The sequence below is a fragment of the Phlebotomus argentipes genome, unplaced genomic scaffold (genome assembly GCF_947086385.1).
Source record: "Phlebotomus argentipes unplaced genomic scaffold, Phlebotomus argentipes genome assembly contig_2, whole genome shotgun sequence".
NCBI lineage: Eukaryota > Metazoa > Arthropoda > Insecta > Diptera > Psychodidae > Phlebotomus > Phlebotomus argentipes.
The window spans coordinates 8,147,978-8,174,670 of record NW_026776162.1 but is presented as its reverse complement, the minus strand read 5'-3'; the positions used below and the strand labels follow the sequence as shown (position 1 = coordinate 8,174,670).

The window sequence follows — 26,693 nt, the reverse complement described above, 5'->3', positions numbered from 1 at the left end:
TTTATTCCTTAAATACAACTGGGGAAAAGGAGGCGATGTGTGTATGTGTCTCCAGTGCAAGAGCAGGGATAATGTTATGCAGCATAAATAACAGACGCTCGCCGGGCGACGAAGACGCGCTGCCCAGCAGAGCGTTCAGTGGGAAAATGAGCGACTCTCTCCGCTGGGGATGATCAATCCAGGCCGAACTCGTTCCGCAGCCACGGGAATTGCGCCGGGCATTCGCTGCACGTGTGCAGATAGCGATCCTGCTGCAGCACGCGACTGTGGAGCTTGCAGACGTTGGGCAGGTTGCACGCGACCTCGTGCGGTTGCAGCTGGCGCGCCTTGCAACTCCACGCCTCCAGCTGGCCGATCTGGCCCAGCGGCGTCGGATTCCGCATCCACTCGATGGCCTCGTGCGTGGTGACGAAGAACACGTCAGGCATTCGCCGCATGTCGTCCAGGAAGCGCTGCAAAGACGATCAATGCTTTGATTTGTGCACGAAATCACCGCATTTTAGACTCCTTCAATCCTTTCTTACACTCATTTCTTCAGTGGTTTAAGCTTCTCAAATGCTTATAGTTTTCAGACCAAATGATTTCGGCTTAAAATAGAATCATTCTTCAACTAATTTTAATCCGTTTAAACCTCCAAAGGATAAAGTTTAGCGAATATCACAATATTTCTACTTAAATAATGACGTTGAATTTGTCAATTTAAGGCACTAAACACGGAAATAACTAAGGAAAAAGACAATTTTCTAGATTGAAATGCAATTTTTGAGGTTATGATTGACTTTTAAGCTTCTTCTTACCAAATGTGAAGTTATTTTAAACAGAAAAAGCTCAACTTTGCCGAGAAAAAGAGAAATATTCCCAGATTAAAGACAAATATGATGATTTTGAGAGTTATTTAAACACCAGAATTGGTTCTAAATCAATCACATAACCTGAAAAAGCAATAAAATGATTTTTTTCTAAGCAAAATAATTTAGAAAATGACTAAATTTGTTGAAACAAGAGCTTTTGCAGTGCAAAATATTCAAAATAATCACTTCTGACTTAAATATCTGCTTCTTGGCATGAAACACTTCGCGATTTGCACCAAATGCAACACAAAATCACGAACAGCATTAATTTGAGCAGATGCAATTGACAGCATCAATTTGATTGAATAATATTAAATTTCTCTTTAATTCACTGCATCCAAACAGAATTCAACCGTGGCCGATGGACATTCGATCCTCTCAGCGAATAAAATTGCATCACAATAATCATGATCATCATAATAATAATAGAAGCGAATTTTCAAATTGGGAAATCTTTCCAACTAATAATTAAATGCACTAAATTAATTTTCACTATAATGAATTTCATAGAACTTTCACACATTTACAAAATAGGTATTAATTTTTGCATTGAAACAGAAGCGACGAAAAAAGAATTTATTGCAATTTCGAGTGACAAATTAATAAGTGAATTATTCAATAAATATCTATCAAATTAATTTTGCAAAGTTTTTCCATCAATTAATAATTTCGTAATGGTATTAATTACAGGTATTTCACAGACTGAAGGCTTGATTTATATTCACGTAACTCGTGTGCATTTTGAATTTGCGAAAGTATTGGATTTTGTGGTGAAATTAAATGTATAAATAAATGTTAAACTTCGACAGCACAAAGAATGCTTTTTAACTTTGCCAGACCGCTTAAAAAAAGACTTTTCAGACAATTTTCATTGAAAAATCTAGCCATAATTTATTGAGTTTAAGAAAGTGCATAAAATCGTTAAGGCATAACTTTTAAAACTTCTTCAATTTGCTTATATTGCCAATGCTTTTCTCGATAAGTTTCTCGATAATTCGTAAGAATCAAATAGCATTTATTGACTAACATTCTTGTTCAACAATTCGTGCTTTTGAAAGCATCATTTAAGCATTTCCGTGGAATTTCTGAGTTAAAAAATGTCAGTTTTAGGGGTTGAAGGAGTTTTTGAGGTCAGAAATCACCTCAATGCATCAAAAATTTCTTCTGAATGAAGACTTTAAATGATTTTTAATCTCTGAAAATTGATTTAGTGATAATTTTAACGAAAATTCAAAGACACTGAACATCTTCATGCCATCAAAGTGTTGTTTCGCAGTGTTTACGCAACTTATTGTGGATATAAACTGCCTAAGTACGCCCTCGGCTTAGCCTATGGATGGTCAGCGCCTTAAAGCGCTTACAGACTAGCGGATTATCCACGAGAGATTCAGCGAGAGCTCGAGTGTGAACGACTGACAGTTCGCTTAGCCAGAAAACGCGAATAATTCTTCGATATATCGAAGGTTCAGACGATTTTTCAGTGCTTACCGACGGCAGCGCGTTCGTGCGAAAATGCGCCGAAACATTGCACGACTCAGGAAAGGCGCAAAATGGCGGATTTCTTGCGAATAATTTCCTGGATTATTAAAATCATTAAATTCTTCTGTGAATCATCAATTTTCACAATTTTAACGTAAAATTTCATGCTTTTTGATAAAATAAACAAATTAATTGATAACTGAGAGCGGAACACGAAGGAAAATTGTCGCTAGTGTCGATAAAGAAGAATAACTCCTGAGTGTGTTTAGCGCCATTTCATCCACGAATTATGGCTGATTCATAGTTTTTGAGTGTGTAAAGGCGCAGATCAACCACGATTTATCCCTGATTTGACCTTTACATACTACAGACTCATCCACGGAGGATTGATCCCAGTTAGCGTCAATTGGAGGGTAACCCGCAAGTTTGTAATCGCTCTTAGGGAGTTATTCCACTACGTTTACTTGGGATTAAACTTGAGCACAGATTTTCAAAAGCCATGACTTAATTGGTAATAGAAATAGGCTTAAATACCTTAAAAGAGTACAAAAAATTGCCTTAGTTGCTCAAAAAAATGGCAGTTTAACTGCATTTCAGCTGTTTTAGCATTCTCTGCACAGAATACAGCAGAAGGAACTCTTCCTTCTCACTTGAACCACTCATTATCAAATGACACTGAAGAAGTGTCTCCACTCACCATGAAGGCGTCCATGTAGTCTGGATTGCGGAACCACGTGGTGTGGAAGAAGAGGCCCAGCGGCGCCCGGTTGGTGAGGTAGTGGCGCTTGAAGTTGTGCGTGAACATCCTGTACACCTCGTCGCCGTTCATGTTGGGCGGACACGTGTCCACCATGCCGCACGTGAACTCGCCGGCCTCCAGCTGGTTCATCACCACCTCCCAGATGCCGGCGTAGCTCCTGGACGGGCAGTTCTGGTTCACGCCCATGCACGCGTGCGGCATCTTGTGGTCCAGCGTGTACGGCCAGAGCGGCGGATTGGAGAACGGCGCCACCATTGAGGAATCGTACACGAAGCCGAACTCCTTCATCATGAGGAACTGGCGATTCCAGCCAACACGCAGGAACGGCACGCGAATGCCGCGCAGCTCCTCCATTCGCACGCCGGCAAACCTGTTGATGATGTTCGCCTGGCCGACCATCTCGTCGAACCAGTCCTCGATCGTGGCGTTGCGCGACCACCACTCCTCGGGTCCGCGATGGCTGTTTATGCGAAATGGGAAGCAGAAGAAGAGAGTCTCATTATTCTCAGTGCGTCTCGGGGCGAGAAAGCTCCTCGTGAAATTGCACCATTAACAATTTATCCCTGCGTGTCTCTGGCGCAAAAAAAGGGGGTGGAAAATGGCCCAATAAAATGGGAGAAAATTGCGGTTGTCGGAGGAAAAATTGGGCAAAATTGAAATACATTTTACGGCTGCAGCAGATCGCTTTTATGGTCATTCGGCCGACCATTAACATCTCCTCCGCGGTGGAGAGTAATTACACCCACTAATTAACTTATTCATGCCATATTTTACAATTTTGAGGAGATTAATTCACCCAGACAACACTTCGCGACACCGCGAAGCACTTCAGCTTATTTGGCGGGTCAATTAAGTAATTTATAGAGATGCAAATTTCCCATGCTTAAGTCAATCATTAGAGAGGCAATTTTGACGATTTACGATCGATATTTTCTTATTACGAGCCTCGTGAGAAAGCTGATGGATGAGGAATTGATGCTTTTGGGATTGGAAACGTTCTGGCGATTTTTATGCGCAAGGAGGAGATAATTAACTGGAATTAACTCAATTTCTATGGAAAATCTTTAACTCAACTTGATTCTGCTTTCAAGGCGATATTTTGTGTAAAAATCTACTGTTTTCAATGCCGTTTTTACTAACTTATAGAATCATAACCTCAAACTTCGTCAAAAACAATATTAAAAGGTTTTTAAAAATGTTATTCACAGCATCAAAAGAGCAAATATTTACGATAAAAAGTAGATTGATTTGACAATGAGCGCAAAATAAGCATAATGAAACTTTAAAATCATATTCAAACTGAAATATTTGAGGTTATGTTTGATTTTAGCTCTGTTTTCTAAGCATAGGTTTGTAAATAGCAATTTTCTTAAAGCACAAATGTTATATTCTGCTGATAAAAAAGGGTTTCAAAATTATACTAAAAAATAGTAGTATTTCAAAGTTTTTTAGATACTGAAACTTGGTTTTAAACAGTCGCATAACCTATAAAAACTGTCAAATTGTCTTTTATCATTTTTTCTCAGCAAAAAATCAAGGAAATTTAATAGTTAACGCCTTGATTTAACAAAATAAACCTTCTAAGATGGAAATATTGCAAATATTTAATATCCAGTGAGGCGTACGCCGCTCCAATTGCAATATTTCCCCCTTGTTTATGGCTGAAACTCACACAATTACAATTACAATCTATCAATCTCTCAACTCTGCTTCTTCGCCTTGCTTTTTTTTCTGGGAAAACGCGCTCTTCGATGGGTTTTTCCGAGGAATTCACAAAACATCCTTCGCTCTAATCATCACAGCCTTCGCCCAATGGTTTCCCAAACGTTTCCCGAAATGAGAGTGAGTGATGTCTTGTGCTCATTTGGACGGCCGTTCGAGGGTGAAATCGGAAGGAATGGAGTTTCGTGGCGCCAAGAGATGCTGTCACAACTCAATTGAATAATTGACTCACGTTATGGAGTGCACGGCAATCTCGTGTCCATCATTCCACATCTTCTGCACATGTTGATAGTTGGTGTATTGATGGGAAATGTAAAAAGTCGCCTATCGGACATCCAAACGCAACATGCAAAGACAGAAAAAACAGGGTGGGGGAAATGTTTATGGTGAGTCTCAAGATGTTGATGAAAAAAGTGCAGCTGCAAAAAATGCGACTCGTTGGGAAAATCGGAGACATTTCGAAATTTCACTCTTGCCGCAATTTCTGCGACGCACTTGGGAGAGTCACGCGTGTGTGTGTGTTTTTTTTTTACTTGCGTCAAATCAGAGATTTCACCTTTATCGGACAGCCGTTGGGATTCTTGCGCTCCGGCGTGAAGAGCTTCTTGGTGTAGAAGTCCCAGTTCTCGAAGTTGATGGCATCGTCGAAGGTCAGCAGGATCATCTGCGGCACTTGGCTGGCGTCCAGGCGGCCGGGGATGATCGTGCCGTCCTTGGAGCAGAAGCACTCGGGCAGCTGGCAAATGGAGAGATCGCAGGTCGAGGCGGCGTTGGGATCGTTGCTCACGTCGCACCAGCCCTCGTCGGATCCGTCCGGGCAGTCGACACTGCCGTCGCAGAAGTACTCGCTGGGCAGACAAGTCCCATCGCCACAGCCCAAGTGGCTCCAATCCGAGCAGTTGGCGCTGGTCAGCAGCGGCTTCGGCACGAGAGGCTCTGCAAAATGTCGACAAAGAGCGATTACTATTTGAGTAAAATGGTAAATGAGGGTAAAACCAAAGATATTGAGTCGAAAATTCAGCTTTCGGTTCGATCACCCTGAAAACCAACTGAAATATGACTGAAATCTAACCGAAATCTAACTCACAACTTCTTAACCAAGGTTTTCAGGCAATTTCTATGATTTTGCACTAATAATCGCACAATTTTGTTAAGTGTTCTTAAATTACTTTAAAACTGTAATTGATTGAATTAAAATTTTGAGGTTATGTTTGGTTTAACGTGGGTTTATACCCCAAATCGTCTGAAATTGTGATTTTATTGAGAGAAAACGCGCCAAAAAGGCCAATAATTTCATTTCCAGTGCAAGAACTTCTATTTCAAGATGATATTCAGTCATAAGTAAGATCAATTGTAGAGCAATTCTGGGCGTGATATTTGCCCCTTGGCGCGGGGAGAAATCCGGCGAGAGAAAGACAAAGTGTGAAATTTTTGATGCGACAGATAAACGGCCGAGGAGGGAAATGAAAGTCATTGGCGGAGTGCAATAAACTCGCGAGTCATAATACTGACCGGCTGTTATATCACAATTATCGACATTGCTCTTGAAGTCGCAGATCTGGCGCGTGACGTCGAACAGGAGTCCAACGGAGCACTTGAACTCGAACACCTCCCCCTCGAGGCAGAGGTAGTACTTGGAGCACTCGCCGTTGGACCACATCTTGTGCACTGGGCGCGCGGGATTGCGGTAGAAGCGCCCGTCTTCGATGCAGGAAACGCTCTTGCCGCACCAAACTGGAAATACATGCGCAACAAAGAGAGTCGAGACACATTGCTCTGGATTCTTACAGTGCGCGCGCGCGATCGCATTGGATCGTCTTTGCCATACCATTTTGGGTGAAATTGATGAGCAAGAGCAGCGCCACTGCCGCTGAATATTGAACACCACGAGTCACTTGGTCACTTTTACTCACTGCCTTTGTCGCGTGTCGCATTTTTCTTCGCACTTTCTTGCGCCCACGAATTGACCGTCCTCAGCAGCGTCGCGAATCCAACTGAGGCCCCGCAATCTCTCTCTAACTGGTGCGATTGAGTCCAGCACCTTTTTCCCATCATCATCATCGTCATCCGCATCTTGCGTGTCTCTCCGCGATCGATCGCGAAAGTTTCACTCAATGAAAGCTTCCCTGAAACATTCGCCTCTCGGCGGCGACGGCAAAGAAAGTTCACAGCTGCTTTCTTGGGTGGCCCAAACACTGGCCCACGCACTCACAGGTGATCCTCAGGTGCGAAAGAGAGCCAGAAGAGCGGGTTTTCTTAACCCATTCATGATCACAACTCACCTGCGCTTCAAGCGATGAGATGCGAAGCAGTTTCTCTGCTGATGGGATTGAAATTCAGGTGGATTTTGTAAGAATGGTAAGAATGTCTTGTTTTTTTTCTTCAAAAGTAGCCAATAGTGGCCATTATTCGTGTCTTTTCACACAGTAAAACAGCTAAAATACCTCTCAAAAAAGGGTTTTCCCTAAAATTAAATCACTTTTCAGTGCTTTTAGCGCACAAAAGCCCCAAAACTTCGCTGCAAAGTTGAGAGAATGCTTATCAATAAGCCTTAAATACTCTTAAAACACTTCAACCTGCACATTGTGCACAATTAATCTCTGGTATTGTATTAAACTCGCAACACGTGGAGTGAAACATTGCGCTTGAATCTTTCGCTCTCGCCGAATGGGAGTGAAAAGTTGGAAGCCCTCGAGCAACATCGTGCGAGGAGTGAAACTTTCTTCCATCCCAATAGACACACCGATGGCTATACAGTGGAAGAAGTGTTTCGTTTGCCAATCAATGGGCTCATTGAGGCATCGTCACGGCTGGTTGTGTGTGATTTAGAGACGCGCGCGCGTGTGTTTCCATGGCGCGGTGATTTTTGGCCCAAACAATGCCTCAATTGTTTGGCCATCGATTAAATTGCCTGCAGATCTCGTGAAAGTGGCGGAAGTGCGCGAAAAATGTCCAATTACACGTACAATAAGCTGTGGCATGAGACACAGCGGCACCTGGAGAGTGTGGCTGTGTCGGACTTCGAGAATCAGGCACTCGAGGCGCAGTTCGACAAGGCGGAGGCGCAGACGGCGATCTTCGAGCTGTACGTGAAGTACATCTGCATCGCCAACAAGCTGGAGGAGATCTACGACCAGATGGTGCAGCCGCAGAAGCGTCTGCTGGTGCGGAAGGTGCTGGACGCGTGCCTGGGCAGAGTTGTGGAGCTGAAGAGTGACCTGGTGAACATCGACATCATGGAGTTCAGCTACAACGACGACGTGATCGAGCGTCTCGGCCTCACGCCGCTGGACATTGAGATCCGCGTGCCGCGCTACTTCCGGCGCGAGCGCGAGCGCGAGCTGGCGCAGCGTCGCGAGACGATGGATGAGATCCTGAAGAAGCTGGGGTGTCTGGACGAGCAGGAGGAGGAGGAGAAGATGACGGAGCTGGAGGCGATCAGGGTGATTCAGATGCACGAGCGGGCGCGCCAGGGGCGGCTGAGGGCGCAGTTCATGAAGGAGATTCGGCTGCTGAAGGAGAAGGGAAAGCCGGAGAGTGGGAAGGACAAGAGCGATTCGGGATTGATTGCCGCCATGAAGATTCAGAAGGTGTGGCGCGGCTTCGCCACCCGCAAGAAGACGCGCAGGCGGAAGGTGGAGGAAATGGTGCTCATTGGCATGATTCCGCCGCTCACATCCACCCGAGCGGAGTGCCTGGAGAAGAGTGAGAATGTACATTAATTCCCCCTTGGCAGTGTTCACGCCAATTATCCCTCTGATTGATTTCCCCTTCTCAATTGGATTTTCACAGCTCACACAGCTGCGCTACAGGATTCAGGAGGAGTATCAGGCGGAGTTCCACAAGGCGCTGCAGGAGACGCGAGAGGAGATCAACACGAAGCAGGGCTCTGTGATCACGGAGGACATCGCGGATGAGATTAGGAACTGGTTCAAGGAGTACAAGGGACGCACAGGGAAGCTGCCTGACTTCCCGTCCGAGGAGCACGGCGGATCCAGGCATTTGCTGAGTCGCCAAGGCACGGAGAGCGAGATGAGCAGATCCTCGGCGCCGTCGTCGAAGGAGTCGAAGAAGGCGAAGGACAAGTCCAAGAGCGCCGTCAAGTCGGGCGATATCAATGTCGAGGACACCTTTGAGAATGGCTACAAAGCGGCACAATCGAGCTTCCTGCCGGAACTGAAGACGGGCATTGAGGAGTTCAACGACACGTGGCGAGACAAGGACGAGACCTTGAACGCGCGACAGAGTCACTATGAGGACATGATCTTCAATGAGAAGTACGCAGAGGTGGAGGATGAGCTGCGGAAGGTGGTGGACGACATGATGAGGCAGGAGTTGGAGCTGCTGCAGCAGGCGCTGGACAGAGATCGGGCGCAGAAGGGGAAGAAGGTGAAGAAGAGCAACAAGAAGGCGCGTCGGAGTGGGAAGAAGGGCAAGAAGAAGAAGGAGAAGGATCTCACGCCCGATCGCACGACTGAGTCGCTGTTTGAGGAGCTCTTCATGAATGGGATCATCAAGAAGTATCCGGAAACGCCGCTCAAGACTTTCCTGGGGGACAAATCGTACGTGGCGCGATCTGGGATCAATCCCACGCCGGGAGACATTCGTCAGGTGGTCACGGAGCTGTGCATCCTTCCGCTGGGCTCTGAGGTGGTGAGGAACTTCGCGCCCTGCGTGCGATCGATCCTGCTGACTGGCTCGAAAGGCGCCGGGAAGAGAACGCTGGTCAATGCGATCTGCACGGAAGTCGGCGGCACGCTCTTCGACTTGACACCGGCGAACATTGTGGGAAAGTATCCGGGAAAGTCTGGCCTGATCATGCTGATGCATCTGGTGTCGAAGGTGTCCAGATTGCTGCAGCCGTCAGTGATTTACATGGGCGACGCTGAGAAGCCGTTCATGAAGAAAGTGCCGAAGACAGATCGCACGGATCCGAAGAGACTGAAGAAGGATCTGCCGAAGCTGGTGAAGAACATCGGTCCGGAGGACAGAGTCATGTTCATTGGGACCTCCTTTGCGCCCTGGGAGGCGGATCAGAAGCTGCTGCAGCAGGCGTACAACAGATTCATCTACATTCCGCGTCCGGATTACGGCACACTTTCGTACGCGTGGAAGACGCTGCTGAGTCAGTACAGCGGCGTGCAGAGCACCTTCGATTCCGGCGCCATGGCGAAGATCTCAGACGGATACACCATCGGCTCCGTGGTGAAGTGTCTCCGCGAGGTGATAACGTGCAAGAGGATGCTTCAGCTGCGTCTGCAGCCGCTGACTCACGTGGAGCTCATAAATTCCCTGAGGTGAGAAGGTGAATCGCGAACTTCGCCGCGCCGCGCGTTCACTCATCACTTCCTGCCTTGCAGCACGAAGGATCCGGTGTATCGGGAGGAGGAGGAGGCGTTCCTGGTGTGGTGGGGCAAGACGCCGCTGGGACGCCGTCGGCAGCGTGTCCTGGAGCTGGAGATGGAGGCGCGAATTGAGAAGGAGAACGCGAGCGATAAAGCCAAGAAGGGGGCGAAGAAGAGCGCATCTAAAAAGTAATTCTGCTTAACTTCCACGTTTGCCGCACTTTGGCGTGCAAGAATTACTCTGTCTCACTTGTTTTTCCCTTATCATCACTTTAATTCACATCCGATAAATTCAGTCAACACCTTCGGCAGCGGCGGGGGTGAAATTTGTGTGCGCTCGTGTGCCAGAAGGTAAACACTCTATGGAATATTGAAGAGTCCTGTCTCTCTCACTCGAGAGGCTGAGTTATTTATTAATTAATTCCCCCCAGTGATCGATTTTCCAGTGATGAAAGCTTCCCCAGATCCCTATTGACATTTCCAGGAATTTCCTCCTCCGAACTCCTCACGCCGCCTTCAAATCAGGAACAACTTTCAAGTGGATTGAAAGGAAAATGAGGCAAACTTTCTGCAATACGCTCGTGCTGAAGAGTTTCACTAGCAAAGATGCACTTGTAAGTTCATGTTGAGGCTGCAAATTAATTGAATTTGTACTGAGAATTTTAGGCACATAAACTATTTATGTATATGCATTGTCAATGCCTTCATTGGTTCAACCAAGGGGCAGATAATACAGTCAGAAGAGGTGTACAGATCAAGTGGGAGTGTTAGTCAGTGAAAGTGTTCAAAAACTTACAATATTCCTTCCAGTTATCAGAGGATTCTTTGGATTTCTCTCGATTTTTATGCAGAAAAAATAAAAACAATCTTTTTTTTAGGTTATGTAAAGAATCTATAGCAGATTTAGTAAGAATTTCGCATTCTAGCTCGTCATTTCTTATGCTCAAGTCCGATTAAGCTTTTTCGCGCAATAAACATTGCTTTTCTCAACATTTGATACCAAGAAACACTGCAAATTGTATTTAAGTAGAACATAACCTCAAAATTAATCATTTGATCTTGGAAAATGTTCATTTAGAAAACTTTCTTGACAATTTGGAGTCTAAATCAACAATTTTGAGATCATTGTCAAATCTTAACAGATGATTTTGTGATTTAGAAAGCTTTCAAGCTGAATCTTTAAAGATTTTTTGCTTATATTTTGAGGTTATGGACGGAAAAATACCCAAAAGGGGTTTTTAAGTGGATTCAAACAGTCTAAAAATATTATTTTGCTGCCAGTGTTAAGAAAATGGTGTACGATTGAGGACATTTAGTATCTTTCCCTTGGATTTGGCTGCAGAAAAGCAATCGCAATAAAAGCAATAAGTATTTGTAGCAATAGTAGTTGTAATTTACACATTTATTGCTTCATATTTCAGTGGTTTGCTGTAATTGCTAGTAATTATTATCCTATGATTCTCATCACATTTAATCAACGCGTCGACAATCGAATGCGATGCAGCAAAAATGGTAAAAATTCACGGCAGATTTTGTGATTTTAGTAAATTCCGTTGATTGAATGGGCACAATCAGTGATGGAAAATTCATTTTCGCACAGCCCAAAAGTCGATTAGGCGAGAGCACTCTTGCTAGACAAAATCCACAGCTTCCCGTCAGTATTTTTCATCATAAAAATATATCACTGATATGCATAATGGATTTCCACATGAGTGAACATTGAAAAGCGTGCCACTCTGTCGTGATTAAATGGGGGGACTTTTCGTGCCTGCCACCGTTGTTCACATGTGTCCTCTTGACCTCACTTGACACATCCCATTGTCGTGATTTGCGGGCCGACTCCAAAAGAGGGGGTGGTGGATAAAAAATGGGGAGAAGTCATACAGTGCTTCAAGAATGATGTACGCATTGTGCTGGCATTTATTTTCCACCTTTTGAGCACACACATTTCCCGGCGTGTGAGCAGCGAACGCGCACAGCTTCATGCGTTGGCAGAATTTGCGCTCCCGCATGCGGCCATGCCCGACACACTCGCCGTCCCGCGTGAGCAAAATTGGCCCCCGCAAGGAGCCCAGCGAGACAGTGTGGTGGGTGGGCTTATCGTGTGGCGCGCTTGTGCCTCGTCCACAGCGCAACGACTGAGAGGGAACATATTTACTTTTTAAAAGCATATCTTAATATTCAAAAAGCGTAAAATTGCTCTTTGATATTCTCGCACTGTCTACAAGCGAATTATGTGCTCCCTCGAATAACGTGAGAGCTTGTGTGCTATATTGCGTCAGGCGGCGAGTGGGTGGGGATTTTTTAGACACGTCTAAAGTCCTGAGCGACTCGGCAAAATGCTGTACACCCTCTCTCTCTCTCTCTCTCTCTCTCTCTTTCGTCCCTCCGGAAAGCTCTGCATTTTACATGAGTGCGATGGAGTCTATATGTGATTTATTTTTTGGTTTGATTAAATAACACACGCAAGATTTCCAGTATCACTTCTCGCCTGTGTTTCTTCCCTTCAACCAAAATGCCTTTTCCAAAGTGTGGAGAAGGGGAGAGTAAAAAAATTAATTTTCCTGGTGTACTTTTGGCCTCACACCCAAAAATCCACACCATGAGAGTGCAAAAGAATGTCTGAAACTGACCTTATCCAACATGTGAGTATTTCAGGCATCGCCATAGAAATATTTCAGCATAAATTGAGATTTTCCTTCTGCAGATGATGTGGCGCGGGATTCATTAAAAAAAAAATCTCCTCTCACACAAAAGATGAAAAGCCGGCAGAGAGAGAGAGTGAGATTCTTTCGCTCAGTGACTTTCACTTTTCCACCCAAAAAAAAAAACATCTCACACAAATTCGAGTTTGCCACAGAAAGGAAGAAAGGAAGAGAAAAAAACAGGGCGAAATTGGGAGAATCCAGAGGAATAAGATTCCGCCCCTTCAGCGTTTATTTTCACGTTACTTTTAATGTCCTTCTCGACAAGTATAAAATTTTTATGACTTTTGTTTTGTGGCATTCGCAGAAATTTCATTTCATGCGAATTTTTTATGCCATTCGCATTATTACACCATTCACTATGCTCGTTTTTCGTGCGTCCCAGAAAGTCCCAGCGGAGGATAAATCTGTGTCGCTTGTGTGCGTTTCCGTTTGGCGGACTGTTTTTTTTTTAAAAAAATTAGGCAAATGCGTGGAAAATATGAGAAAGTTTTCCCCAAAAATCTCTCGCCATCGCCGAGCCCATTTCTCTCCGCAAAGTTAATCAATCAGGCCCGCCGAGAGTGTGAACCAAGGAAGAAGAAAGGTACACAGTTGAGGATTAATCCACGTGTCGTTGATGCTGTCACGTGCCCAAGGATGATTGTTCAGAAGGAGTCCAGGACGGGAAAAAATGCTCAGAGGAGGAAAAATTAAACAAAGGCTGACGTTGTTATATTTTCTCCCAGGAAAAGGACCTTTATCTTCTCTCCTCAAGCCTGACATTTTGTCTTGATGAGGTTTCTTTTTTTTCTCTTCACCGCAACAGCTTTGATAACTTGTATGTGTGTGTGTCTTGAAATCTTGATATTTCGATTCTGATGGTTTGTGTCTGAGATAAATGACTCTTTGTCGCTGGAATTGCGAGGAAAATTAGCAACATGGGAAGAGGATACAAGTGTTGTCGAGGGTTGGGGGATGAAAACTTGCCGCACAGCTTCGGAAGGCTTCATCAATGAAGCAATAATCTCAATTTATAACCCATTGAGCGCTTGTGTTTGCGAGTAATCGCAATATTCCAAGAGAGAGAGAGAAATATGTCTCTGAAATGGGGGTGATTTGTCTATAGTTGTGGGGCTGTGTGGATGTTGGTGTGGGCGGCATTCCGCCCCCCGCAGCGCCATCGGAAAACTAATAAAGATATTCCGGATGGGGATGTTGATGAGGGTACCCACTTGTCTATTGTTGTCTCTCGTGGCGACGGGCAAAAGTGCGATAGAAGTTTATGTGATTCTAAAACTTTAATTATTTACTACTCGACTGGGTGATGGGGGACATGTTTGGATTGCGGTGCGGTTTCCACTGTTCCCATGCTTAGTGTCTGTCAATTGATAGAGCCACGAGATATGCTGTCGTTTCGCTGGTCTGGAGGCGCTCACCCCCAACCCCTTTGGCTTGGGGCTGGCTGAAGGAGGAGATGTGAATACACAAGTTGGAGAGTCGCACAAGAAAGTAATATATGTTGGGGAAATTGAAATCGCTCTTCTTTTCTTACCCCCAGAGCACTTCCACGGCGTCGTGTGAGGAAAGTGTGTGTGTGTGGGTTTTGCCGAGATGAAGTTGGTGAATTATCTAAAGCCACGAACATATTTCCAGTGTTTCACCCATTCTCACTCCCCAGCGTGTGTCCTAATTCATAATTCAAACTAATAGCTTGGCACTTGTGAAATTTACGGCCAAAACCACACACGGCACGGCTCGGGAAGAATAGGGAAGAGTTACATGGGGTGCCATTTCCATGACTGTGCCATTCGAACCACCCTCGTGGTCACGCGGAGAGAGTGGCTTCGGGTGGAGGAAATTCACTCTGCGGTCCTGGGCAGTTATTTTATTTAAATTCATCAGCATCTAATTTAATTTAATTCCATTCCGCACAATTATTGCGACGGCGACCTAAAACTAATTAAGGCTCCACCGGCATGGAAACCTTCATACACACACACAGAGCTTCGCCTCAAACTTGCGCCGAGCTTTAACTCAATTGCCATGTTTTGCCACCGTTCAACCTCTTAACCGCCCCTCCGTCAGAGCTTAAAACACACCGACAAAGTTCATCACACTCGCATAACCTCACACTTCTTTTCTGCATCGCATTTCGGGTCCTGTGATTACTCACAATTTGTCGATATGGAAGTTTGCTGGAGCACAGTTTCCGGTGGGGAATTCATGATGGTGAAGTTGCTGATTTATTTAGCAGGATAAACACATGATAATTTTGCAAAAACGAATAGGAATTGAGGAAAATTCGTCACGTAAAATTAAAATTGCTGGTTAATATGGCTAGATTCTGTACACCACTTCTTGACACTTCAACAATTAGGATCCTTAACACTTCTCAGGACTTCAAACTCCTCAGATTGTTTATAACAAGACTAAAATCAACTAATGACTGAAATCTAACTGAAATCCGACCAAAATCTAACTAACTACTTATAATTTTGACTTTCAGACTGTTTTAAATGAATTTTTATACAATATTTGATGATTTTCTGCTTTTAATTGCTCTTTTTCATATTATATTGGTGAATGGAAACTTTTTCAGCTCCAAATTTGGTTCTGTAAAGTGAAAATTTGAGGTTATGTTCGTTGAATTCTCTCAGTTTGCAGGAAAGCGATTTGCATTGAGGACAAATATGCAATAAACCATACAAAAGTGCAAGAATTACTTTTTTAAACACTTATTTTGTCTTTAACAAGTCACATAACCTAGAAAATATCTGTCAAAATTAGGATTTTGATTAAGAATTGAGTTCTAAAAGTTAAACAATGAACAGAAAATCAAAGCTGTGAATCAAATATTCCAATGAGTTGTACACCACTTTCTGGCTGTATTATCTTCCCCTTGGATGGTGCTCAAGTCCTTCTCGATGTCCTCTGAAAAGGAGTTGAAATGATTGCAAATTCTCAACACCGCGCAATTCTCAGAAGCTCTCAAAATTCTCATTCACGCTTCAGTGTTAAAGTGACACAGTTTGAATATAATTCGTACAAATGGTTTCCACGACGGTCAAAGAGGCTCATCATTAATAATTTACCACATACTTTAGCCCTTTCATTTGCGCCCCACGCCCCCAAGTGACCTGCAAAAGCTCCGCAAGAAGATCTTTACGTCTTGTGAGCGTGATTGTGGGCAAAATATACGTTCATTAAATTCACGATGGCAAAAGAGTTGATGGTTCGCCCCCCCCAACCACCGAGTCAAGAATCACTTTGGCAAGGAGAAGAGGAGAGTCCTGACAAATGTTCCCTCAGCAGGAGAAGAGGTGCAGATGCTTTCGGTGGCTAGAGACTTTCTTTCGTGTAAATGTTGAATTTAGATGTTTCTATTTTTGTGCTCATCGTCAAATCCACCCTCTCTCTCTCTCTCGGGGCAACCCTTTCATTATACAATTGCACACATTTCCATTGTTTTGCCCGACATTGGCGCGCGCGCGAGGGGTTGAGGGATGGGGGAAGAAGAGGAAATTACTCCACAATGGAGTGCGATAAGATCCGTGTGCCATTCAACCCACAGAGTGAAGAGAGTCTTCGAAGCTTCCTCTTTTCGGCCACTAAGTGAGACGAGCGAAATGCTTTCGAAATAAGTAAAGAGAAACTTTTTCCCTTAAAAGTACCTTTTTTCTCCCTTCAACAATCACACACCACAAAAGGACGAGCGCAAAAGCATGGAGAAATAAAAAAGGCAAACAAATTGATGCGAGCAATTTCATTCTTGGAGGGTAAAACATGCGGAGAAAAGACGAATGAATAAAGTTCACACGCAACTCGTGGCGAAAGCCAGAAAAGCTCTCTCGTCGCATCTGTCCATGGAAACAGTGGCGGAAGAAGAAGAGGAACTTCACATGCGGCGAAGTTTGCCGCCGTTTTGGGGGGTGGGCGGGGGGGGTGAAATTAAAAATAAAGCGCTGGAGTAATAAAATTAAACACACACATTTCATATAATACTGGGTGAAACACCATTTCGGTCGTTGGGAAATGGTGCCTGGGAAAATTCGCACGCAACATTTGAATGCTTCTCTCTGCAGCACATGTTGTCAAAAATGTTCTTGCTGAAAAATACACCAAAGAAATTCACCCTTCAGTGCACAAAATCAATGCTCTCAAAGCTCATTTCGACCCGTTGTCGAAAGCTCCTCGCTTGCGCCCAGTGCCTTGGAAAATGTGAAAACGTGATAATTGCCCTGGAGTCGTGAGGAAAATATGGGAGATTTTGTGTGTGTGTGTGAGGGTGGAAAGCACAGCGCCACCCACACGGGTTTTTTGGGGGGTAGCAACAAAATTTTTAAGTCCATAGTATAAAGAAATTATGCAAATTCTTTCAATGTGACCGCGAGGGTTCTTTTTCTTCCCTCCTCAAATTTGGATGGTAATTCCCTTCAATATTAATAAGTGAGCGAAAGAGGCTCTGTTACAGCGGCGGAATTCTGCAACATTTCTTTCCTTTTTTTCCCGCGCGCGCGAGATATAAATAATCGCCACACAGAGATGGCAAACTTAATTTCAGGCAGAAGTGCTTTAATTGCAGTATAAAAGCCATAGAAGACACATTGTGTTATTCTGGGGAATACAAATAAATGCGTCCGATGTGTTTTGGGCGAAGATGGAAAGGGAAGAAAGAGCGTCTTATTGTGAACGTCACAGTTGTTGGATGGTGATTATGGCTCTCACTTGAGCAGAATGTTTTCTGCAAACACACACACACACAGAAAAACCCTGGATCATCAAAGCTTCTTTCGCCCCTCGTGCTCAGAAGCTTTTAAAGTTTCTGACGCAAAAAGTCAGCTGAGAGATGAATTAATTTGGCGAAAACATGAATAAAACTAATTCATTGTGGAAAGTTTCTCGCCTGGAGAATTGTGAATGATGGAAGAGTATTTTGTGGTGTTGCAGACTCCGATGATGTCTCATAAATTTGCTAAGCAGATAAAGATATGCATAAAGAGTTTTGTGTGAAGAGAGAAATGTGGGTCAAAAAGTCACTCTTGGTTGTGTCTGCTGAGCGATCCTCAGGGTGGGATTTTATATCCCGCCAAAGGCATCAGGAGGAGTGCAAGGGACAAGAGAGGGTCACATTTTCAATTTTATTATTCCCCACTCTGCAGAGGACAATCCCAAGACGTGTCTCAATATTCAGTCCCTGATGTTGCCCATCGCACAAGAAGATGGAAACTTACCCCGAATGCACTCAACCCTTGTGTGTGTGTGTGGCTTTGTCATGACGGATTCCCGCCACCCCCAAAAGCGCCATTCTTTCGCAATCTCCCGTCCGTCCGAGTGTGGCAAATATTTGGGCATTCCGGGCGGATGATGTGTGGCTGGATAGCCAATGGAGGCCCATAAAAACTTCCCCCCGAACTTTCAGGACACAGAGTCGTGTGATGGAGCTAATAAATTTCGGATTATGCAAAATCCATTAATAACCCCAGCGAAATATTATACGTGTTGGCTGGGTGTGTATTAAAATTCGACAAAACAGACCTGCGAGGCAGAATTCTTCCCGTTTTGTGGCAAAAGGTGAGCAGATGGAGAGGGTGCGGAATTCTTCTGCCCTTGCTATGTGCCCGGAATTGATGAAACTCACCAAGACCAAGTTAAATTGAACTTAAATATTTGTTTCCTTAGATCCTTTTCCCACACAATACCGCCGAAATATTCCTCGGCGCAGGAAGAACACCTCTTCCCAGAGATTGTGAATGAAAAAAACAAGGGTCGGAAGTTCAGCAGCTTGATGTACAGCGATGATGAGTTATTAATTTCAGCAGAAGTGAATGAAATCGGATGAGAATTGTGGCTTTAAGCGACTTTAAATGTCGTAGGGGAGAGCGGGGAAGAATGGGACATCGAGGAATGAAACCACTGCGCAATCAAAGGTCTCTTTAGGCTGCATTAGCACAGATATTATGAAATGCATTGAAAAAGTTACACGGTTTTTGTGGGTCTCTTTCGATAATCTCTTTCACTTCAAGTGGGGCAGCTTTGAAAAACAGCCTTTCGGAACTGAAAATGCAATATAAGTTAAGTATTTTCACTATTTTCAATTATATAGAGCTAATAATGTTTAATAGCTTGACATTTTCCATTCTATTCATGACTTTCTTGCAAGCGTTGAAGAAAATAAATATTTTCGTCAAGTGTGTCTCTGCTCATGTGTCTGTGCTAAGCTTTAGAAGTTCTTTTCCTTAAGTTTCCTTTCCATTAGACAATCCATTGGTCATGAAATAATGTTCTTCATGCTATTTAAAGGCTTTCTTTATCTTTTTTTTATGGATTAAACTCTGAAAATAGCTCTAAAACTGCAATCTAAAATGGCCCCACAGTGGGGCAGTTTTGTACAAAATGCCATGAATTGAAAATCTCTTCCTGTAGAAAATCCTGGGGATTTTTCGATACTGAAAGCGTACTTTTAAAATTCATTACGATGAGAATTAAATGCATTTTCGCGATAAATTATTTGCATAATTTCATCCACTTATAATTTTCTCTGTGAAAATTTCACAATAATCACAAATTCATATTGCAAATTCATACTGAATTAGAATGAATGGTTTGATTATGAAGCGAAGAATGTTCTAATCAGTGCACAAGAGCCATTGATTCAATTCTGATAAATTGCTGTGTACAAGCATCTGCCAATTGACGTGCCTTGCTTTAATAACTTTGAATGAAGCCCTTTAGGTGTGGCTGATGGATTTGTATCCAAAGTTATGTCTATCTAAATATGTATTAAAATGTTGATTTATCCCAATAGTGGCGGAGATATTCTGGCTTAAGCTGTCGAAAGAAGGGTGCGTTTTAATGATGGCGGACGGTTATTACGAATTGTTTGTGGGTGGAAATGCCAATGGATGATAGTTAAAATCCCGAATGATGAGCAGAGGATGGTGGAAAGTTATTCAGGCAAGGGAGAAGTGACCTCGTATTCCACTCGCCAGTGAATAATGTCGAGAATTCTAGAGACGTTGAGCAATATAATGGAGAGTAATTAAAAAATTCCCAATGCGGCGGCGGCGCGCAAGACAAGAATCTGAATTATTAAATGCAAAACGGTGAAGGAATGAGCTTTAGGAGGATGCTAAACTTCGGTCTGTGGTGAGAGTCTATTTTTGCACCAGAGATGATTTTCGGTGCAACTCGAGCCACAAAATGCGGTTTTATGAAATTATGTGAAATCTGATTATGCTGAAAAATGCTGAAAGCTCAGCAAATATGATATTCAGCAGAAAATTCACTTCTTGTTGTATATATTTTGTGTTGTATGGCTTGTGAGGAATGGCGGTGGTGAAATTTTGTGAATTTCACTCATACTTTCACTCTTCTCTGGCAAAAGTAAGAATAAACAATTTTTTTGCACCCACTTTTCAGCAGCTCATCCAAAATTCTCACCACAAATCACAAAATATTTATACTCATCCCCATCTCGACAAGTTTATGCACACTTTTGGGAGCTTCAGTAGACATTTATCTGATTTGCAACAGATTTCCATGCGCATCGTGAAATGGCAGAGATTTCCACTATTTGATATGAAATTGGGGAGTGAGAGAGATTCAACTACAAAATACTCCAGCAGTGCCCGTATTTTCTTTCATAGGGGAAAGAGCAGCAGCACCAGAACACCTTTTGTGGGGCAATTTGGGCATGACTATGCGAAGGGGATAATCTAAATTGTCCCATATGATTCGAGAGAATCTCTGCCAATTCTGCAGAAAATCCACAATTTCTCCTGTGTGTGGGTGGAGAATAAAAAAACTCTCTCTCTCTCCAACATGGAGCTTTTCGATTTTGGCTTCTCTTTTGGGGACACTCAAAAGTCGATTAGCAAAATACAATACGATAAATTTTCCTTCTTATACCTTTTCTTTGCGAAATACGTGAGAATATTTGATGTTTGGCAAGAGCTTCAAATTGCAATTGGTTGAGGGGTGAGTTTGAGTTGCCATTGTAATTTTCTCATGACCCTTCTCTAGATTTAGTGATGGGCGAGAAGCTTTTTGGAGAAAGCTTTCTGGCATTTCCAGGTAATCGAGCAATCGATTTTCCTTAGCGATAGCCGCTCAATTCCATGAATTTCAACCACCCCCCAAAAGAGGCGGCCGGCAAAGAAAAACAGAAGGGATGAGGAGGAATTTAAAAAAGCCCCGCATTTGGAGGGCAATTTTCTCATTTTCCTCCGACTCAGTGTTGCCCCCAAGGGGGAGATAATGTGGCTAAACTGTGTACATCACTTCCTGACAATTCCACAATTTTCGTGGAAAATCACAAACCGCGTAAAACCTGCGTTTTCCTTGTTTTCTTCTCATTGTTCAGCATTATATAGATTTTTATAACTGGTCTAAAGTATCATAACCTTAAATTTAAAAGTTCTTGTCTATAAAATACTCAAATTTACTTGTAAAACACTGGAAAAAACTTACAGAGGAACAGTATTTAAGAAATATTTGAAATTTCCAGTAGATATATTTTGATGTAATTCAATTTTCTGTCGCTCTTTTGGATGCATTATGGAACATAACCTCAAAATTACGTTGAAATATTGGAAAAATGTCATGAATAAATTTATTCCGGACATTGTAAAGGCACATCTGGGGAATATTGATCTTATATTTGCTATTTTAGAGTAGAAAATCAGTCAAGCAGCTCTTAAAATAGACAATTTCGTATCCTGAGACAGTCTTAGTCTTAATCTTAACACAGTTTAACATTGAAAACTTGTGGTTTTTACCAGATTTCATTAGTATTGTGACAATAAATGCTCAAGAATTAATGATTTTGAAGGTTATTTAGTGGCAAAGTTTGTCTTTAATTAATCACATAACCTATAACGATCTAAAGAACCTAAAATATTAACGCACTTACCTTAAAATGTGAGGTTATGAATTTGTTAAAAATCCCTTCAATGGATAATTGAAGTGGAATTCCACTTCTAAATACTTCAGCTGAGCTGTTCACCACTTCTGACCACAATATCTCCCCCTTGTGTTTGCTGTTTTGGGGGTGAATGAAGAAATCAATGAGTTCACTTCGGGGGCTTTCGCATTCGACATCTCACCGGATCACCGTCTTCACTGATCTCATTATATGTTTTGCATTCCGTGAGGAATCAATTTCACCCAAGAGAGAGAGAAAGAGATGCTCAATCGGCAGAAAATCAAGTCTCTCGAATCGATAGTTTACATTTGTGAGACGATTGCCCTGAAGGCATTTCAGAAGTCGATTAGCAGAATCCCCCAGACAATTGTCCTTTCTTTTCCCCGACGACCATCGCCACAGCTTCAGGGGAGATTTTTCATTTGCCTGGATGCCGCTCTGTCTTTTGCCTCTTTTCTCCTCCGTCACAGACAAATTGATGATGCACACAAGTTTTTGTGCAAAAAGTGCTGTTCTCTTCAGAATTTCAATTCCATTTTGCTCTCTTCTCTTCCGGGCTCTTTCTCTGCCTAAGTGTCACTTTCTCCAAATCGCCCGAAGGCTGGAAATCTCAGGAATTCTTCTCTGAATTTTCTGCACTGAGAAATTCCGGGAAAGCGTTTGCAGCACAGCAGAGAATGACTGTTTTTGCTGTGCCACAAGAATTAATCAAAATCACAGCATTTTTAGTCCATGAAAATTGAATTTCTGAGTGAAATTTGATCCTTTTCAGCCTATATTTCTCAGCAAATCTAAAAATATTCACTCGCAAAGTGTCAAGGCAAATTGAGGGTTTGATTGCAGGAAGATTTCAACTCCGGATGTGCAATATTTGCCAGGAAATCCTGGCAAAGCGAAGGAGTGTGATTCACCGTCGTCGACAGTGTGGCTGATATTGAATAAAAAATCATTTGCCAGAGTCATAAAGATGTGCGCGCGTCCTGGCGTATGCCTTGCGAGAAAAAAGCGATTACGCGAGGGATGAAGACGAGAGAGAGGGAGAAAGCTTAAGGGTGGAGAGAGAGACGACGGCGGGAAAAAAAATTGTCGACTTTCTCCTCGTCTTTTCCGCTTTCCATTATGTTAGCGACTTTCTCAGATAATAATGTGGTATTTAAAGAGTTTCCATCTCACCCCCTTTCCAGTTCAACTCCCCCAAGAGATTCACTTTCATCCATCAAAATGTGCTTTGTTCAAATATTTTCCATTATAATGCCGATAGTCTGTCTCGCTTTCGCCGCCTCAATTCGTTGAGCATCGTGAAGCTAATATATTTATGTAGATAAATGCGAATTTCGATGGCGTTTGATATAATTTCTCACCCCGTCTTTGTCGATATGCTCAAGTGAGAATAGAATAAATTTTCATTTTCATGAACTCAAGAAGATCTTTTTTTTTTCTACCATCACGCAAGGGAGTTTAATATACAGAGGGGAATTTAAAGAAAATGCAATCACTTTGATGACTGAGCTTTCGTCAGAAATAGCTTTTGAAGCCTTGTTTGAAGCTCAGTTTCTGAATTCGTCGGAATTCTTCTTTGCAAAGAAGGAAATACTGTTTTTCCATCACAAGCATTTGTTGCAGTTTGAAGCTTCAAGCTTTCCTGCTAACACTTCAGATATACTTTTATGCAATCTGTTTCGCAGAATCCTTAACAGCAATGCTTAACAGTGACGTCAGATCATGTGAGTTCCGCGAAAAGGAAGTGTGACTGACAGTGATTATATTAAGACAATTTATTTCAGCTCAGAAAAGCTCTCTCTCCCGACTTGTTCATCATTTTTATGATTTTTTCAAGGGGTTGCTAATATAGATTTTCCGCTACATCGCGAGTAAAGAATTCTGCAAGAGATTTAGAGAAAAAGAGTGGAAAATTAAGGAGAAAAATTGATTTAGGGTTTCAAATTGTCTCGTCTGGGGAAGTTTTAGGTCTGAAAATAGATTTTAAAACACTGAAAAAATTTTTTCAATTAGTTTAGAGATCATATTTAAAGTCTATAAGAACATGACAGAGAATTTTAGGAAGAAAACAATTATAAATCTGTGTTTAAATACAGAAATTTAAAGATTTTGTGAGAAAAATGTAATTTGTGGGTAGGAAAAGAAATTTGAGATTAATTTCACGAATAATACTGAACGACTAAAGAACCCTTTACGGTTTTTCTTTACTCTCGAGTACAGATTTTCGTCAGCATTTATTAAAGATTCTCTCGTTTTTATAGTAAAACCTTGAGTAAAACCGTAAATATCCGATTAAAGATCAAGTATTAAAGAAATGTTGTATTTTCATTGGTGTTTGCAAGCTTTTCAACTGACAAATTCAAGATAACAGGATAAAATATCTGTTTTTCAGATCCACGAAGAAGGAAACGTTTTCTTGGAATTTAGTGACACTTCATCCCCAATATTAGCAACCCCTTGAATTTTCATAAATCACATGAGCTGTGATTTCCGTATAATCCTGGAAAATCCACCATCTTTTCAGCCCTTGAAATAAACTTCCACTCTTAATGTTGTGCATTAAATGCAATGTTTAAGTAAATGTGTACAAAAAGTTCCCTTCACGTCGTCAATTGGACGCTCTTGCGAGTGTCTGACGAATGAAGAGCTCTCAAAATCACTCATTTAACTTTCTTTACACCCTCCATTCCCCACCGGAAAAGCCACCCCGAAAGCCACCCCGAAAGTGGGTGTTGAGCGCATAAAAAAAGAATATGAGAGTGCGTGGGAGCCAGTGCACTTCCTTTGGGAGCATTGAATAAATTTTGAGATAAATTTCCTTATTATCAGGAGGTATTCAGTGCTCCTCTTTGTGTTATGTTTTATTAAAAATGTGTTCTGAATATTGAATCCGCACACACAGTCTGTCATGTGGGGATGGAAGTGGGGGGGTGGAAAAGCCATCCAGCGGCACAGCGAGTGCCAATAAAGCTGCTCTGCTCTGGGCGGAATGTATGACATTGCGAGCTTTCGCAGGGCGTGTGAGAGACGAGCTTAGTGCCATAAAGTGTCTTGCAAATTGAATTCACTCCACTTTTCTTCCTGTCGAAATGCTCACATGCGTTTTCCATCGCGCCGCAAGTGTGACAAGCCGCCCACCCACTGGAAAGCCACACAAATCGCCCACACGCACCGGCCGCCAGCCTCACCCGGCGTCACCATGTGGCCGCCACAGGCCGGGAGGCTGAGTCCACATGCATATGCGATAAGCACATTGCGGCGCTCCGGTTGCCCGCACGATGTTTGCCCAAGTGGACGATGGATCGGCGGGTGGTCCAGCCACCCCCTGTCTGTGTCCTATCGCCTGACATATCATTGTCAGGCACAAATCACCTGCGGAAAGTGGCGCCAAAAGCCACCCGAGCCAGTATTTCTCCGCCCATCCGCAATTGATCCGCGCTAAAGGCATTAAATATGCTCAGGGCGCGATATTAGGCTGAAATCTGTACACCAAAACTTGACACTTCCCTTTAAAAAAAAAACACTGAGGAATTTTGACAGTATATTTTCCAGTCATAAACCAAGAAGCTTGGGTGAAAAGATGAGTTTTCCATCGGTAAATCTTAGTTTTTAGCATGAAATTACGTTTCGTTCTTGACTTATAATGTGGGAAACGGAGCTGAGAATCAAATAACAACTTAATCACTAAAGTTTCCCAACAGTATTTTACTCATTCTCGACTCTCAGCTTTTAATAATATTGAGAGATAATCAATAAATAAATACAAGAAGTCATGAAACGTAAGAAAAAGCCTTGCGAGAGTGATTTTGATTGATTTTTCCATGTGAAAAATGCAGTGAAATCCCTAAAGAAAGTATATTTTAAGACATTTAAGAACTTCCACTGTTCTTCTGATCAAAATATCTCCTCCTTGGCGTATCAAATTCAGAGGCAAAAGAATAAGGAATAAATCATTTTCTGAGAGTCAATTTCGCAAATGGTATCAACTTATAAATTTACACTTTGTGAATGAGCGGCAAAAGTTCGAGTGTAAGATTGTAAAAGTGCTTAAGAAAAGTTCCTTGAAACATAAACAGAGATTGGGATAAGAAAATCTGAGTGTGCGAATTCTCTCTTTGTCAAGGAATGGATTTTGTGAAACTCAAGCTCGCAGGGGTTTAAAATTTTAAAATAATTGAGAGCATACGAGTTGAATTAATTTCACAAATTATAGATTGTACAAATCCAATTAAATTGAAACTCCCCCGCGCGCGCCTTTGTGCCAACAACGTCTACCCGCATCGCCTCATTATTTGCGCATTAGGGTTGGGGGGGTTGAATTATAATAAATTCTGTGTACATGAGCATCATTGAAATTAATTAATTTCTGCGAAAACTTGAAACTGCGATGGTTTAATGTGGAAATTTATGTTCTATGCTGCACAGAATTGTGTTTGCATAGTCAGTCAATTTCCAGTTTTCCTCTTCTTTCTGCTGGGAAATGCTGAAGGCGGTCATTGCGAGATGCTAAAATCTTGGGCATTTTTGGGTCAAACTTGTAAGTTTTCAGCTGTGCTTTATTGAACAGCAAAGCTCCAAATTCTCCTTACTGAAAATGCGCCTTTAAGACGCAACAATATAGCGAAGAAAGGTGCCATTTGAGGAGATTCACACATAGTTTCGTCGGCCGTTGCCGAGATGATTGTTATCAGGGTTGTCAGAAGGGAATATTTCATACTTCGCACTCACTTATTCTCACCACGTTTCGGTGCGTGATGCCAATTGATTGATTGATAACAATATGCGTGCGAAGCTTCCTGGCGCTCCTTGTTGAAGGCACAAATACGCACACGAATTTGCCTTCACGTACGCTCACTCATTACTTATGCACGGATCAACCGCATCGAGTCAGTGTTGTGAATTATATTTCATGTTGTCTGAGCATAA

General features: G+C 42.6%; 2 protein-coding genes across 2 annotated transcripts; one reads left to right on the top strand and one right to left on the bottom strand.

Moving 5' to 3' along the window:
* LOC132264694 (chitin deacetylase 1) lies at positions 1–6,487 on the bottom strand. The gene is made up of 5 exons (XM_059764980.1): positions 6,325–6,487; positions 5,369–5,748; positions 5,045–5,136; positions 3,028–3,550; positions 1–452 (listed from the first exon to the last, which is right to left on the bottom strand). The coding sequence occupies exons 1-5, from the start codon at positions 6,470–6,472 to the stop codon at positions 174–176; spliced, it is 1,422 nt and encodes a 473-aa protein (XP_059620963.1). The 5' UTR covers positions 6,473–6,487; the 3' UTR covers positions 1–173.
* Positions 6,488–7,760: 1,273 nt separating this feature from the next.
* LOC132265234 (dynein regulatory complex protein 11) lies at positions 7,761–13,558 on the top strand. The gene is made up of 5 exons (XM_059765811.1): positions 7,761–8,525; positions 8,605–10,109; positions 10,173–10,346; positions 10,642–10,771; positions 13,403–13,558. Exons 1-5 carry the CDS (start codon positions 7,761–7,763, stop codon positions 13,556–13,558), a joined length of 2,730 nt encoding a protein of 909 aa, XP_059621794.1.
* The last annotated feature ends 13,135 nt before the right edge of the window (positions 13,559–26,693 follow it).